Source organism: Telopea speciosissima, chromosome 10 (genome assembly GCF_018873765.1).
Source record: "Telopea speciosissima isolate NSW1024214 ecotype Mountain lineage chromosome 10, Tspe_v1, whole genome shotgun sequence".
NCBI lineage: Eukaryota > Viridiplantae > Streptophyta > Magnoliopsida > Proteales > Proteaceae > Telopea > Telopea speciosissima.
In genome coordinates this window covers 36,263,003-36,279,851 of record NC_057925.1, presented here as the reverse complement: position 1 = coordinate 36,279,851, position 16,849 = coordinate 36,263,003, and the positions used below count along the sequence as shown (strand labels likewise).

Sequence of the window (16,849 nt, the reverse complement as noted above, 5' to 3'; positions counted from 1 at the left end):
CATGAATTAAGATTGAATTTTCAATTCATGTCTATAAATCTCATTCTCCAATTAAATTGATTACTAATGGGTGGTTATTCTTGGGAATTCCAAGGGTGTGCAAGGATTGATTTTGAGCCTATATAAACCGAACCAAATGCATTGTAAAATACACATCTTGGTACATATCCATGCCCATACTTTGCAGTCACAAAAAGTCTTATTTTTCTTTCCTTCTTTTCTTCTAAGTGTGTTAGAGGTTTGTTGTGCTGAAACTCTTGACTCCTTTAAGGGACTAGAAGAACTGCTTCATCTTCTAGTTGGAGGTTGTTTTATCTTGGGGTAGTGGTGCAGAACAATCCTTGGCAGTAGGAGGCATCAATTACCTTAAAGGCAGCACCACAAGTGTGACTCAACCTCAAGCTTGTTCAAGTTGTTGCGGGTGTGACTCTACATCAAACTTAAATTTTGGTCCTCTCATTTCAGCCAAAGGTCAAGATAACTATAGCCCGATTTTTACCGCTTATGCTATTGTATTACAATTTGTGTTATTTCAATTATTTATAAGCAATAAGCGAGTAGAAAAGCCTGGGTTGTAGAACGAAAAAGAAGAAGAAGAAGGAGCTTTGCGAGGAAGAGAGTGGATCGATCTTCTCTTCTGTAGAAGGGTCAAAGGACTCTTGAAGTGACAAGGCATTTTGTCCTTTTGGAGGCTAGGGATTAGGTTTTGACAGAAACAAAAAAAATGAAGAAGATACCAAGCAGTAAGTTGATACGAAGCTACAATTCTGAAGTTCTTTTCACTGACATTTTTTTTATTCTTCTCAAACATCATATTATCGGGAAAAAAAAAAAAAAAAAAACGATAACAAAACTACAGAAGAAGAAAACAGAAAGAAATGCCAATTCCCTAGTAGGCGGGTTATGGCAGAGAAGAAGAACAAGCAAATGCAACAAGATAAGAAGATCCCTATGATGGTCATGGTAGACGAGAGGAACATGCAAATGCAAGATGAGAAATTCAAAAATTCAACTTCGTCTCTTGAACCGCAGCAACTATGAAAGATAGAGAAATAAAAAATATTTGTGTATTATAAAGGAATGAAATTACGAAATAAAAAATGGGTTAATATATTCGTGTTATAAAAGGAATGAAATTACATAACGGGGAATGGAAGACTCAACTTCCATTTTTGTTGAGATCACAATCTCTCTTTTTTATTCAATATCTTTTTTAAGGCACGGGTTGATGGATAGAAAATTATTTTAAAATAAATAAGAAGTACAACAATCATTTGGGAAAATTGTGAAAAGATGAGGAAAAAATTAAAGAATGAAATAAGGTATTTGAATAAAAAAGATGGGCAAAATAGTCAAGAGAAAGATTTGCCACGAAACATGATTTCACGCACTTATATAATAGTATGATAGGATGATATAATATGATATATCCTTTTTCTTTTTGGTAGAATATGATATATCCTTACACTATGATTAGAAGTGTCAAAAATTGGCCCACAAGTAGGCCTGACCATCGATTGATTGAACCCCATGACCTGTCTGGCCGATTACTAAATGTGTCAGGCTCAAGCACTGATCGATTAATAATAGGGCCTTCCTAATGCAAGGTAATGACCCAATGATCGCCTAACCAAGACTGACCGAACATTGTGATCTTCCGATAATCGACTGTCGATTAGCCCATGTAAGCCCCTTTAGTCCCATTATAGCTCATTTATGGCCCATTTAAGGACCATTTATAGCCCAGTTAAATAATTAGCCTGTTTTAAAACCAATTATCTTGATTACCTTGAGTCCGATTATGGACTGGTAATCAATCGACCCAATAAAAATGTGTCCAATAGTTGGCCTAAGAGGCCCAATTACTTAAATAGGTGAAAACGATGCAGGACCTTAAGTTGGTGGAGACCGATTAGATCCGACCGAAATCGACCGGCCCTACCATTGAGACCACTACTTATGATTATTGAACCTACCCTGTCCAAAACTTCTCCCATCTTGTTTGCTTTTCTGTTCTTCACCCCTACTTACATGTGGGACTCGACCTGGCAACTCTCCTCCCCTCCCCTCTAGAAATTTTACTTCTCTGTTATTCACCACCCCCACCCCCCCCACAACTTACATGTGGGACCCGACCTGACGACTTTTCCACTCCATCCGCCCCTCCAAACAAACGGACCTTGTGAAGTTGTGATTCCGTAGGAATCCAAGCTTGCAAATCTCTTTTGCCCATGATGTTATAAAATTCCTAAATTACCCCTCCATCCACGCCGCCCCTTCGGGCGTGATCTCCCACCGGCCCTCCCTCCGTTTAACGTCTGCTTAACTCTCTCCACTCTCCCCTCTCCCCTGCCCTCTGCATCTCTCTCTCTCCTCCTCCTCCTCCTCATCCTCATCCTCATCCTCAACCCGCATGCGCAAAACAACCGCAAGATCGCCTCCTTCTCCTCCCTTTGTCTCTCTCTGATTTTCTGTATCCCCCTTTCTTCTTTTTCAGCTTGCGTCCAACGACTCCCTCCGAAACTTCCCTTCTCGAAACTTAAGATATTATTATTACGTCTACGCCGCCCTTTGTTGTCTCCATTGTTTCAACCGAGACATATTCTTCTGATAAAGAAACCCTTGGGGGGAAAGGATTATAATCATATCCTCAATTCGTTAGTGTTTGGGTACCCTGATTCATCTCTGATTGGGATTGGGGTTTTTATTCATTTGATGCTTCTGAAGCCTGGTAATCACGTCTTCGCTTTCTTTTTTATTCGAATTTGAGATCCTCTTTGTAATCTTCTGTTTTTGCCGACCTAAAAATCTGGTGGATTGATTGCAACCTCTTTGCTCGAAGTATAAAATTATTTTTACAACTTCTCAAAATTAGTTTTTCCTAGCTTTAATTGGAAAATTTTATATTGAAGGTCTTTCTTCCTTCATTTTGATCAGCTATCGGGTGGGGTTGTGGCGTTGCTGTTGAGTTGGAAGAATTCATCTCTGTTTCTTGGCTACGACCCATTTTCAGTTGGGCCTGACCCCTCAGTGTGACAATTCTATTTTGAATCAAAATTGAAGAAAAATATGGAATATTTTTTATGTAACCTTACATTTTTTCTGTTGTATATTTTGTTGGTGTAGTATCATAGTGATTGAGTCGGGTGCCCTGTTTTGGATTCAAGTTTAGTCTTCCATAATATTTAGAGAAATTTGCAGATTTGATTTGTTAAACTATAGTAGCTTCTTCTTTGAAAAAATAGTTAATATATGTTCCACATTGCTTTAAGTTCTTAATGTACCATATTATCTTATTTGGCATGAAGAATGGTGAGAAAAATTTCTTTGATCATTTCAATTTTGATATCATAGTTGATTTTTGTGGCTAAGGTTTTATAATTGTATTATGACATGTTACAAACATTATCTGGCTGAGCTAAACTTAATGATATTTGACTAACCTAACTGGTAGGTGTAAAAGATGTATGCCTGCCATCTCAATGAAGTACCCACATTGTAATTTTAGTTGTTAAAATTGAAAAAGATCAAGTTTTTTGGGTCAAGTTGCTGGTGTTGAAGTATCCATTGTTTCTCTTTTTCACGCAAAATTCATACTCCACTCCCCTTATTATTGGTGATAATATATCCTCTGTTCTGTAACAGTTACAAATGTGACAAACATTATCTGGCTGAGCTAAACTTAATGATATTTGACTAAACTAACTGGTAGGTGTAAAAGATGTATGCCTGCCATCTCAATGAAATACCCATATTGTAATTTTAGTTGTTAAAATTGAAAAAGATCAAGTTTTTTGAGTCAAGTTGCTGGTGTTAAAGTATCCATTGTTTCGCTTTTTCACGCAAAATTCATACTCCACTCCCCTTATTATTGGTGATAATATATCCTCTGTTCTGTAACAGTTACAAATGTGAGTAAACAGTAAACAATGAATATCTCCTCTTGGAATGGAACTCTCTCATCTGGTGATTTTTATTCTGCTGCAATAACTCTTTCTGAGAAATGGGAACAAATGAACCCCGCCCTTCCTTCCTGGAAATGGGTCCCTTTACCAAGATCACCGTGGGTTGCTTCGCATGAAGTAAGTCTGGTCCTGGATGTTTGTTAAAATCTTTTTTGGACTGTTTCTTTATCTAGAAATACACTCTGATAACCTGCACTCATTTTTCTTTCTTTTTCTTTTATTGTTTGTATGTTCTTGCTTTTCAGGCCGAAGGATACTTGTCTCTAGAAAATTTTTGTATTATAAAATCTGATGAGGTTGGGGTTCTTACATGTTCTTTGAAATGATGGTCAATTTCTGTAAGAATTCAGTTAATGTTCTCTGCTTTTACAACCTCTGCAGGAAGTTCATGATGAAAGAGCTTTGACAGGTAAAGAGGATTCCAGCTACCCTCCAACTGACGAGTCTATTGATGATGCTACATTGGTATTACTTTTTCTGGCTTAGCTTTCGTTCCAGAAGCTCTAAAGTTGATTTAATCAGATAAAGATAACATCTTAGAAAGAATGAAGGATGTGCTGAGCTAACATCTTCATTGAAAATTTGACATAGATAATCAGAAGGCAAAAAAATATGATAATATTCTGGTATTTCTGCCTACTTTCTATTGATGAATGACCATATTCTTAGTTTTGACTGTTAGGTTCAGAGCTATGCTGAGGAAATACATTTCTATGATTTCCATATAGTTCACAGTGCTTCATATGGAGTTCCAGTGCTCTATTTTCATGCATACTTCTCTGGTATGTAAATCTATTTCAAATTATATGATGCTTAAATGCAATGAATCCATGGATTTCAGAATCCACAATTTTATAGATTTGATCTGTCAGTTATGGAAAACGGACTACGTCCTGCAAGAAATCACCCATTTTCAATTAAGGACATGATGTAGGACAGGTTTGGGAAACCACATCAAACCACAAACCAGTCCTATTCTAGCCACAAGTATGATTTATTGGGGTTTAAGGGCTGTTGTAGTTGAAAGAACAAGTGGAATGCTCTTAGGAAATAAAAATGGAGGTTGGGAGAAATATGATGGAATAAACAACAATGGATTTGGGGGATCAAACAGAGATGGTCTGCTGTAGATATAGAGTTTGAAAGAGAGGAGTGGATAGAAGAAGAAGAAGAAGAAGAAGAAGAAGAAAAAAGTTAGACAAGAAAGAATATCATCTTGGCTTTATACAATCTTGGCTTCACACCATCTTAGATTCACTCCAAGAATTGCATAGAATTCACTCATGCTTTCATTCTTTCCTTGCTTGCTTGTCTTCCATCTCCCAATACAGTCTTTTTAAACCCAAAATGAAAAAAAGAAGGAAATAACTCCCAAATAACTACTTTTCCAGCAATAACTACTCCCTAATAACTACTTTTACAGCAACAACTTCCTAATAAGTCCCTTACAACATTAGTACATAACAGTTCTTTCCCTGAATAAAAATACAACAAAATAATAAATAGAACTACACATAATGCTGGTCATCTAGCCATAATGAAGTGGCATGTGGCTGCATAAATCCTTGAGTGATGTCCTCATCAGTGCACCTGTTGGAAATTTTCATGAAGTGTACTATAACTATTTTTACCAGTATAATCAAATTGATGCATGCAATATTTATTTGTCTTTATGCTTAAACCAACAACTTTTATTTTGAAATATTTCTATTTTTCTTGACCTCTTAAAAGTTAAAATTTCCAATACCTAATCAAACTTCTCAGGTCCCATTCTTTGCGAAAACAGGAAAATAATGGAAGAGATGAACCTTTTTCTAGTCATATGAGATAAAGAGATAGCGTAGCCAATCTCCTCTGTCCATCTATGTGACTTCCTGTCGTAGTCATATATCTGTGCTCTGGTCCACATTAGCCCTACAGCATATTTGAATCCTCCCCTACTAAAAGCTATTGTAGCTTGTCTTTTCTCCCTGAACAAAAATGATCTCAATAACGATTGGAATCAGGAAAGGCCAGCAAGAGTCAATTGGCTATCACCTTTGTATTAAATTTTTTACTTTTCTCATTTCTTCTTTGACCTCCTTTTGTTGCTGCTTCCTTCACTAGAGTCTTATTCACTCTCAATCTTCCCTTGGAAAGGCCTTTTTGAGGCAAAGTGTTCAATTCCTCCACAGTTGAAGCACTTGAGTGGTACCTTTCCTTTGTACATCCCTTTTCCTCTTTGTAGGCTTCTGACAAACGTGGCTTCCCATTCACTCACTTTAAACTTTTTGCTTCCGGCTGTTGGCTTGGTCTGTGACCCTTTTGTGCTTTGAAGGCAGCCTCTCTGTCTGTGGGTTTGGATTTACCAATCCTCATCTCATAGGCTATCAAGGTGCCGTGCATCTCATCCATGCTAAACACATCCAGATCTTTGGCCTCTTTAATGGTTAAGACCTTGGAGTCGAACCTGGGAGGTAGGGTTCTAAAGACCTTTTTCACAATCATTGAGTCCTTAATCTCTTCTCCATGCCCTCTGATTCCATTGACTACTGCATTTACGCTCATCATGTAGTCGTCAATGTTTTCATCCTCACGCATCTTCAACCCTTGAAACTAAGACGGTGTATCACAATTTTGCTTCTTTGATCTTTGCACCACCTTCATGTATACTTCTCAGTTTGTCCTAAATTTTCTTGGTAGTTCTGTAACACATAACTTTGACAAGCTCACTGCCCACAAGCCTACACAAAATGGTGTTCTTGGCCTTTGAGTTGTTCAGAAATTTCTTCAGCATCAGTGGGAGGGGTAGAGGGTTCTATGTAGCTATTCACAATAGACTCCCACACGTCAAATCCTAAGGCAATTTGGAATTGCATTCTGACCTTCCAAAATGCATAGTTGGTCCCATCAAACATCGGGGCCCTGAGGAAGGATGAGGAAGGAAGATCCTTCACCTGAAGCCATCTCAGTTTACTTTGATCTGCCTAAGCTGATTAAGCTACTGGAACTGAGCTATGATACCAATTGTTGAACTCAAGCTGTCTGTGAGAGGGGTGAATCAGTGACAAGGGCCTTTCAAATCTTTTCTCGCCAAGGGGGGGAATTTCACACATTGTGCTAGCATACATTCACCATATTTACACTACTGCAAAGCACAAACCACAAAAAGTATGTACAAGACTATATATGTGGTTTGCTAGTGTGGCTACGTTCACGGTGCTAATGATCATTTGGGCTACAACCCAAGTCCAACCGCAGTACAATGCAAAATGCAACTTTAGCAGCACCCATCACAGGGAGCACTGATCCCCAGTTTATGTGGCACCCACCATAAAGGAGCTATGCCCCCTGATTTATGTAGTTACAACTATAAGGGAGCATCTACCCCAAATTTTATGTGCACCCTCCATAAAGGAGCTACAATCCCTCTACCAAGCTCCCACTTGGTAGCTACAAAGATACAAACCAATTGGCATTTGCAAATACCCAATTTAAGACCACAATACCGATTGTGGCATTTTATCAAACATCTGGCCTACAGTCCAAATCACAAATACATATGTAAATGTGAACAAAGAGATTGCCTTAAATCAATGATGTATCTCCTTCTCTTCCTTCATGTTGGAGACCCCATCTAGTTGAGTTTCTCCTGGTGTGCTGGGTTGTGCCCCTTTCTTCTTACTATCCTTCATCTTTCATTTTTCTATTAATTTTCCATTTTTCATTTGTCTTTTTCTTTCTTCATTCCTCATCTCTTTCCCCATCCCTCTTTTCCCATCTTTTCTTTACCTTTTTGGTTAGAACCCTGTTTTCCATACTTTGTAATGTCTGGATCCATGTAGCCGACTCCATTAAGTTGGGATAAGGCTGAGTTTGTTGTTGTTGTTGTTTGGGCAGTTGCCGCACTTCTTCATTTTGCTAAAATTTGGCCAACTTGGACTCTTCTCCATAATTGGCCATGCTTCGACCTCGACAATCCACCCATTACCTTTGCATCCCGTCTTAGGTGAGTTTGTTGACCATGTTGTTGTCAACATACATAGCATATGTGCTTAACATATTTCATTACTATATATAGAAAATTACAGCTAGGGGATCTAGATTCTAAATACTCTCTACATGATGGTTTTTTCTTCATGGTTACTCGATTGTGCATTCCCCCAGGCCACATCGTCTCTACAACAACACTTTATATGGTAATTGCACGGAGGTAAAACCCTCCTACAGGTGACTGGTCACTATTATTAGCCACATCTTCAGAGAGATGTTGAGCACGTGATTAAACGGTGCCACAAATATTAGCTTGCGAAAGGTACAAAATAGAACACGAGATTGTATTCCCCGTGGCCCGTTCCCCATACACTATGGGTTCATATCAGCATGGACTTTGTGCTTGGCCTACTCACTACTCGGGAAAAGCACGACCCCAAACTCGCGATGATTGTCCAATTCTCCAAGATGGCTCATTTCATACCTGTGTTGAAAGACATTTGATGCACGACGCATTGCAGCCCTCTTCTTCCAAGAGGTGTACATTTCCATAGGTTTTCAGATTCGGTTATTTCAAATTGAGATGTGAAGTTTATGAGTTATTTTTGGAAGACTGGTTGAAGACGAATACGAAATTGCAGTTTTCTACGACTTTTCACCCAATAGATAGACGGATAGATAGAAGTCGTGAATTGGAGTTTGGGCAATCTCTTACGTTGTCATGTAAGATATTATGAGAAGTGGCCGTCTATATTTGACAGAGTCGAGTTCGCATATAACAGCTCGATTAATTGCACTACAGGTTGCACTCCAATTGAGATAGGACTCAGAGTTCAGCCCAAGAGGTCGATCGACTTGGTTCTCCTACCATCTCTTGCATGAGTCAGCATTGAGACGAGTTTATTCGATGTGTCACTGAAGTGCACGCTGATGTACGCTGACCTATTGCTCTTAACAATGATACCTATAAGGCTATAGCTGATCGTCACCTATCGTTTTGTCGAGTTTAAGCCCGGAGATATGGTAATGGTTTGAATAACTCTAGAAAGGTTTGGTCCTGGAACCCATACTAAGTTGCACCAACGGAGGATGGGTCCATATTAAGTGATGAAGAAGATTGGCCCTAACGCATATGTTCTCAAGTTGCCATCAGATATGATTATCATTAATGTTTTTTAATGTGTCTGATTTGATTCTTTATGTGGGTCACCATTTGGATGAGGGCAACGTAGAACATTCTCTTTGGCTACCTCAGTTTGCTACGCCACTCAGATATGAGATTGAAGACGTAATCGACGACAGGTACACTATGGACAGAATGGCAGCGGCTATCATTCATTTCTTGTCAAGTGGAAGGGATGTCCGAAGATCGATGCATATGGATTCATGTGAATGACTTCAGGTGACTCACCCTGGACCTCTACGAGCAATACATGTCTCTCTTACATTCGTCGGGGACGATGCTTTCAAGCCAGGGAGAGTTGATGTAGATAGGTTTCAACAAGTCTATAGTCGAAGGAAGAAAGGAACCAGGCCACCAAAATAGCTTGTGGTTCCCCTTTTTGTAACCTTCTGGTTCAACTAACCTTGGGGCTTGGGTCTGGGTGTTTTCTGGCCACTCAAACCAGAATCATGGGTTTATCTTTTAATTATTTAGTTGTTTTAGAGTTCCGTTAGAATTGAACTCTATCATATCTATTTGTTATAGTTGTTCAGCTAGCTAAGTTACTCGTAACTTATAAACAATCCCATCGGTGGAGAGTTCCATTTTTTTTATTTTCTTCTTTTAGTTTCCTAGTTGTATATCTTTCTTACATAGAGTTTGAATCTATCTATATTTGTAAGAGCCTAAGGGCTCCCCCCCCCCCCCCACACACACACACACCAAAGAAAAAAGATTTGATGAATAAGAAATTGGCTTTTGCTTTAATGGAGCTGTGAGAGACAGATTAGCTACTGTGGGAAACAGCAGCAACCTTAGTGAGACTTTGAGATCAATCAGGAGGGAAATCTGATCTTATTCCCTTCCCTTACTCCTCGTCTTCTTCCCTACGGTGACAATTACAGACCTGCTGAGTTATTTTCTTGTCTTATTTTCTGTTGAGATATTAAAGACATATCCCTGAATATTGGAAGAGATAAGGAGCAACCTTGGTTTTGGATTTGTTATTGTTATATTGCTGTTTTCACAGCTGGCGGCCACCCCTGTTTCGGGTGTGTTTTTGCTTCCAATAGACCATCTAGGGATATCTGACCCTTAAATTTAGTTGAGTAATAGTAGGAGTTTTCTCTGTCCTAAAAGGGTGGTGCAACCAGACTTTGGTCCCCATCAGAACTGGTGATTGACTGATATCATAGTTCCTAGATTTTAGGAACTAGTAGTTGCTATTCTGCAACTACCCCACGGTTTCAATCTGACCGTTGGATCATCACCAATCTTTAGGGTTGAATTATACTGATAGAGAGGCCTACTCGACCTGAATTGTAGCCAGATCTGTCTGGTAGATTGTGAGATAACACAGTATTCTCCAAAATCTGGTTCTTTTGATTACCTGAGATCTTACCCTTTGGGTTTGAATTCTGAAATCTGTTGTTGAGGGTCTAGACTCCATTACTGACTACCAAAGTGCAATGATATTGCTTTCCTTTATTTTATGGAACAGAATTTATGACTCAGATTTCAATGTATTGACAAGATATGTATGTAAAGCATGTTTTCACATTATATGGGTCTATTCTTTTGTGGTGGTCCTATCATCTTTCTGTTATGATAATTTAGTCAATGGTTGCTATTGTGCACATTGGACACTGAGACTCTTTTTTCCCTCGCTCTCTCTCCTGGTGGTGTCTTTCCATGCAGATGGAAGATTTTTAGCATTGGATGATATTAAAAAAGACCTTCCTCCCAGCTCCTTGAAGATGTTAAAGGAATCCAAATGGACATTCATAACTTCAGAGGTACATTTTCCTTCACCAAAGTACCTTGCCCTCCCCCATCCCCCACCCCACTCCAACCCCCCCCCCCCCAAAAAAAAAAAGAAGAAAAGAATAGTGTTATGGTATTGAAGTAAATATATTGGGTTCAGCTGATTAATTTGTGAAGATAATGTGAATTAAGGACTTTAAATTCTGGAGGTAATAACCTGTTCAATTTGGCCCAAGGGCCTGATAACCTGCAGTCAAATACAACAATCATTTAATTGGTCATAACTAATATGACTATGTTAGGTTGTTCTCATTCAGCGCATGTACTCATCATTGTAATTCAATCAAGCCATATTGGTTGAGAAAAAGAAAAGTTTGTTTTCTCAAAGAATATGGGGGATTAAAATAAGCCTCATCACATTTGACATTCTTAGATCAAAATAGACATTTCAGCAGCTGAGGATTCATTAACATTGGATACTGATTTAAAAAATTCTACTTGGTATAGATGCAATCTTAGATGTTTTGAAATTCTAGATTGTGATATAGGCTGATTTTTTTTAAAAAAAAAATCTGATATGACTTAATACAATACCTTACAATCGTTAAAAATAATTTTCTGATTGTGAAATATCCTGTCTCTGATGTTATTGACAATCAGAGGAAAAGTTATCAAGTTGTGAGGTCACAATCTTAAGTTGGAACTCACTTTTATTTTCTCATGGAAATGTAGGAACATCCATACTTGAACCGGCCATGGTATACACTGCATCCGTGTGGGACCAGTGAGTGGATGAAGCTATTGTTTCTTGGTAATAATTCACTAACCAAAGAAAAGAGAGCTATCCAACTATACTTGGTGTCATGGCTATCGGTCGTCGGTCAGGTGGTTGGTCTAAGAATTCCCCTTGGAATGCTAAGTAACTCTCACCAGTGGAACCATTCATCTTCTGTTGTCAATGGTTCATCTCTTGATGAAACCTTAAGTGGGATTGTTCATACTCAAAGTTCTCTTGGTTGAGAACTTCCAGACTTGCTCCCAATGTCTCAGCTTCTTGCATTGATGTGGATAGAAAGAAAAAAAAATGTTGTGCCTCTCTGTACATGATGCCCAGGCCCATTTTATTTCTTTCTTTTGTGATAACATCCATCTTAATAGAATTAACCTGTTTTAATTTTTAACCATTGTTTTCTGCAAGATTTTTGGAAAAAGTTCCTTATTATAACCATTGTTCCATGCCTCTATGGATTTGATTGAAGGGTGGGTTTGTTTGTAAGAGAGTTATATGACTGGCTATGATGTATGGTGCAGAATGTTGGGCAGTTAAGAATCATCATATAGATAACCACAATATAGTGGAGATGATGATGTTGAGATGGATAAGTGACAAAACTAAGAAGGATAAAGTAAAAAATGATCATATTATAGCTAGTTTGGGAGTAGCTCTGATACATGATAAGTAACGAGAAAGTCGTTTGAGGTGGCATGACCATGTTTAATAGAGGCCTTTGAATGTTCCAATACAAAGGAGTGATTGGATTCAGATTTAATGAACTAAAAGAGCTAGGGGCAGACCTAAAATCCCTTAGGAGAAGCGGTGAAAAAAGAAATGCATAACTTAGACCTTGTATCAAGTATGACCTCGAATATTACTAATTGGAGGGTAAGGATCTATCTAGTCGACAATATTTAGTTAGGATAAGGTTGAGTAGTAGTTGGTGGTGGTGCTGGGTTTGTTTGTAATCAAGAAGGTTACAAACAAAAGTTGTAACCTTAATTTTTATCCCCAATACAATGAGGTGGCATTATAAGGCAGCGTTGAACTATGTAATTTTGATCCACCCTCCCCTTCCCTTCCTCTCCCTCTCCCCTCTCCTCTGGCTCGAGTCCCCTTTCCCCCCCCCCTCCATTCGTTCCCTCATGGCGACAGTAGCCTCACAGCCTCCAAGAGCAACTTTAGTGACAGTTTGTTGAATAGCATAATCAAGCTTAATGTCTAGAAATCGTGGCTCCTTTGGGTTGAATTTTCTTGGTTCCTCTTGCGTCTAATTGTTCTCTTCAAATTGACAGAGGTCATGGGCAGTAGTTGGTTGGAGTCATTTCTTCCATTGAGATTTTTCATTCCTTTTGGAGCTTATGATATTATCTTCAGTGTTGATTGTTTCTGTTGCTTCTAATCCATATTGTCTTCAACTTGCATTGTGTCTTCTTCTCCAACGCTGTTTTCAGCATGACTGAATTTTTCTTCATGGTCATCATGTTCCACACCATCTTCAACTTATTCTTTTGTTTTTGCATCACCTATAACATCAACACCCACAAGATTATTGCTAAATGCAACAGAGCTTTCAGCCTAAGTTTAAACTATTTCTCTAGAAGGCATTGGTGGGAGGCTTGGCAACTAAATCAAAGATTGCAAGCTTTGCTCCTGTTGATCCTACTTGTTCTTTTTGTCATTAAGTCTGTGAGACTGATTGGCATGTCCTCTTATCCTGTAAATTCTCTAAGATTTGGTTTGCAGGGCCCTTAACTATGCGTACTGAGACTTTGAATGCTCCTTCCCTCCTTGATCTTTTCCTGATGAGTTAATTTCTAAATTTTATAAACGTATGAGTTTTAGTATTGCAACTGCTACTTTTTATTTTCCTTGGCTAGCACAGAATAAACAACTATGTTTTCAAAATGTTGTCCCTATACCACACCATGTTTTTTTCCCTCGTTTCTCATTGGTTAGAGGACTTGAAATTATCAACTGCTCTATATAGTACAATTCTTGTTGTTGCAGACTCGCTTCTCAATTCCTCCATTTACTATTTCTGATTTCATTGCTATGTTTCCAGCTCAAGATTATCCAATGTTACTTTTTCATGGGCGAGTTCTGTTAGAGTTTATGTGTTGTAAGGGTACTTTAGGACCTAGTGAGTTAACTAGTTGCCTTATATTGTATTTTTCTGTTTTATCTTTTACCTCCCTATGGAGGTGTATATAATTTCTTTTATCTCATTAGTGAAGTAATATAGGTGTAGTGGAGACAATATTCCAACACAACATTGCACCATATTCTCTTCTTCTTCTTCAACATTTCACCTTCATCTCTCTCCTTGTTCTCTTGCATTCTTTAACTTCCAACTAGTTGAGCCACCTAAAGAGCTAGGTGGTTGGGTTGCCTATATTGTCTATTACCAATCTCTTGTGTGGGGATGTATTAATTATGATGTGAGGATGTTTGTAAGAAACACAAGCCGAAGGTCTCCTGCAAGGGTTATAAGGAGCTTTAGACCAGGGGTTTGTCGAGCTCAACATATGGACATATATTGGCGCATTTTGTAACTGGTTCGTGGATGATCGTGTGGAGCATTGGCCATGTGAACTGTTTGATACTTTGCTCAATATTTCTAACTATCTAAAACATTTTGTTTGTCCTCTAACTTGGATGTACTCCCTTTTTTGCAAAAAAAAACCATAAAATGGAGATGAATATAAAATATAAAATGGCATCTTTTGAAATTTTAGCTACATCCTCTACTAATGTTAAGCTAAAATTTTACCAATGATATGCTTGCTTGGTCCTCTATCAGATAGACTAACCAATGTACTATCATGTGGTAAATGGTGAAGTGTTATACTTCACTAGGCATATTGACGGAGTAGAAACCCCTAAAATAAATTATAGTTTTGCCAGGGATGCCCTTTAGTCATTTCTTACATTAGTGACCTCTTGAGAGTGTCTATTCACACCTCTAGATGTGACCTATTATACCCGCACCCAAGATCCTAATTATTTTATATTATTCCTTGTGACGTGTAGATGGTGCTACCATGTATGTCGGTGAGCTGTTCGCGATGGTTGTCATGCCCAGTCACAAGATCATTGACTATAACATGGGTTTGCCTGTCGAGGAAAGATTCCTCAACCGGGAGTGGAGAAAATTTGTCGATGATGACTTCACCGAATATCCTCCTAGCACAAGTCCCAAGAGCGAGGAGTACCAGAGGGCACATCCTGTGTCATGTCATATCGACACTTCGTCTCATGACGAGGTTAGCCTTGAAGTGAGAACACTTTTCGAAATCACGGATGACACACCGTGACGGTCAAGGGGTAAATTACCCACCTTGTTTACACTTATGTATCCTCCCCTCTACGACTTTTCTATGGCTGTTCAACCTTTTTGGCTGGAACAGATCCACAAACGGACCCACTGCTGATGGATCCGTTCGAGTTGTTTGTTGTGTTTGCTAAGTTATCTTTATGGGCCCCACTTGCCCGTGTCTCGGACACCATGACAAGGTCCCCGAATAGGGTGACCCCACCCTTAACTTTCCTTACATTGTTGGACCTTGTATGTGGGCCCACAAGGCCCAAATCTGTCTTTAAATAGGAACATGTTTAGAGGGAACCATCCAAACAGGTCTTAAGTGTCCACTTACTATAAATAAGACCTTTGGCTATTTATTGGCCATTACTACCTCTACCAACCAAACCATGGAGAGCTTGGGAAAGAAAGAAGGAAGAGAGGAAGAAGAAGAAGATGGAGGGAGACGGAGTTGCCACTTGGAGGGCTTTTAGTGGGCATCATCTTGTATAGGTAAGCTCACTCACTCACTCTTGCACTCTCCCTCTCTTCCACCAATACCTAATCAGTTGGACTCTCCCTTCCTTGGACCGAATCCTTGGGACCCAAAATCCTAAGTATAGTCCCATTGTTGGTTCACTCATGAGCTAATTGACCTCTACCCTAAGCCTAATAACCTCACTTTAACAAGTTGTTATGGTTTAAGACTCCAATTCCTAACCCTAGAAATGGGAACTGACTTAGGAGGACCAAACCCTTGAACCTCTTGGCATCTATTCCTAGGGTAGTATAATGAAGACCTTTTTGGACCTAAAGTAACCTTCCCTAAGCACCAAAAGGATAAGAACCCAAGAGAAATGAATTGGGGAAGCTAAGACCTTCAAAAACTGGGTTTTACCCTGAACTGATTCACCAACGAACCCAGGCATCAGGCCTCCATTCAAGAATCCATTTAGCTTTTTTAAGGTTTAAGATTTGAATTTTTGCCTGAACGGATTCACCAATGGACCCAGGGTCCTGCCTCCATTTGAGAATCCATTCAGCCCATTTTACCATTTCCTTTCGATTTTATTTCCTGTGAACGGCTTCACCAATGGATCCACTGGAAGTGCCTCTGTTTGAGAATTCATTCGAGTTCTATTGTGTTATTCTGAATGACAGCCCTTGGGGATTCTTTGTGGGACCCACCTACACTTTCTAACACTATGTTCACGTAACCCTAGACTACCTAAACACTGCAGGAGAACGTGTATTAAGGCGATCCTTATCAAACCCTACCAATGATACGTGAATCATTGGTGAGTGGGTTTGGGTGACTGTTTGGGTTTGTCTACTATTATTTACACATATATCATGCTACTTGTATTATCATTCAAGCATGATTGCATATTTGCATTTTATTCTTACTTGATGATGATGATGTTGATGATGTGGATTATATTGGGTTACGGTGCCGGGAAGTACTGGTTTCGGAACCCCATATTTATGTGAACTTGTAATTGCATGTCATTCTTGTCTATGTGCACCGTGTTGTGCTGATACCCGGATGTTAGATGGAATGGGACGTTGATATACCCAGAATATCTCTCAACATGATAGGATTTATGTAGTATACTACGATCCTTACCAACAGGGGTTTAGGTATTGGGTAATTAGGGCACCTGCCGCCTGTAGAGAGTGTGAGAGGCCAGGCCAGGGGTAGTCATTGGTTATCGCGGTCTACCTCTGGGTGGTATGAAGCTACGGCCGGTGCGGGTCCCAAGGTAAGAACTGAGGTTTCCCTGTGACGAGAATGGAAGGACCCATAGAGTCTCCCAAGTTATTGCAGTAGCATATACCCTTGACTTAGAATTGTGTATTAGGTGGCAAATGGTTAATAATTAATATCATGCATCATATACTATTTGTGA

At 39.1% G+C, this 16,849-nt stretch overlaps 1 protein-coding gene across 2 annotated transcripts; it reads left to right on the top strand.

The window, feature by feature from the left end:
- The first annotated feature begins 2,510 nt into the window (after nt 1-2,510).
- Nucleotides 2,511-11,903, top strand: LOC122641332 (ubiquitin-like-conjugating enzyme ATG10). 2 transcript variants are annotated; one of them, XM_043834540.1, is made up of 8 exons: nt 2,511-2,558; nt 2,679-2,731; nt 3,904-4,082; nt 4,211-4,261; nt 4,347-4,430; nt 4,654-4,747; nt 10,798-10,895; nt 11,596-11,903. In XM_043834540.1, the coding sequence occupies exons 3-8, from the start codon at nt 3,930-3,932 to the stop codon at nt 11,881-11,883; spliced, it is 768 nt and encodes a 255-aa protein (XP_043690475.1). In that variant the 5' UTR covers nt 2,511-2,558; nt 2,679-2,731; nt 3,904-3,929; the 3' UTR covers nt 11,884-11,903. The 2 variants fall into 2 exon arrangements, with proteins under 2 accessions (XP_043690475.1, XP_043690474.1); XM_043834539.1 differs by having other exon boundaries at nt 2,518-2,558; nt 4,648-4,747.
- Nucleotides 11,904-16,849: the final 4,946 nt, after the last annotated feature.

Bases quoted from the DNA above. Each gene is read 5' to 3' on its own strand.
- LOC122641332 (XM_043834539.1), top strand. From the start codon at position 3,930: ATGAATATCTCCTCTTGGAATGGAACTCTCTCATCTGGTGATTTTTAT. The intron at 4,083-4,210 runs GTAAGTCTGGTC...CTTGCTTTTCAG, and splicing joins CGTGGGTTGCTTCGCATGAA to GCCGAAGGATACTTGTCTCT. The intron at 4,262-4,346 runs GTTGGGGTTCTT...CAACCTCTGCAG, and splicing joins GTATTATAAAATCTGATGAG to GAAGTTCATGATGAAAGAGC.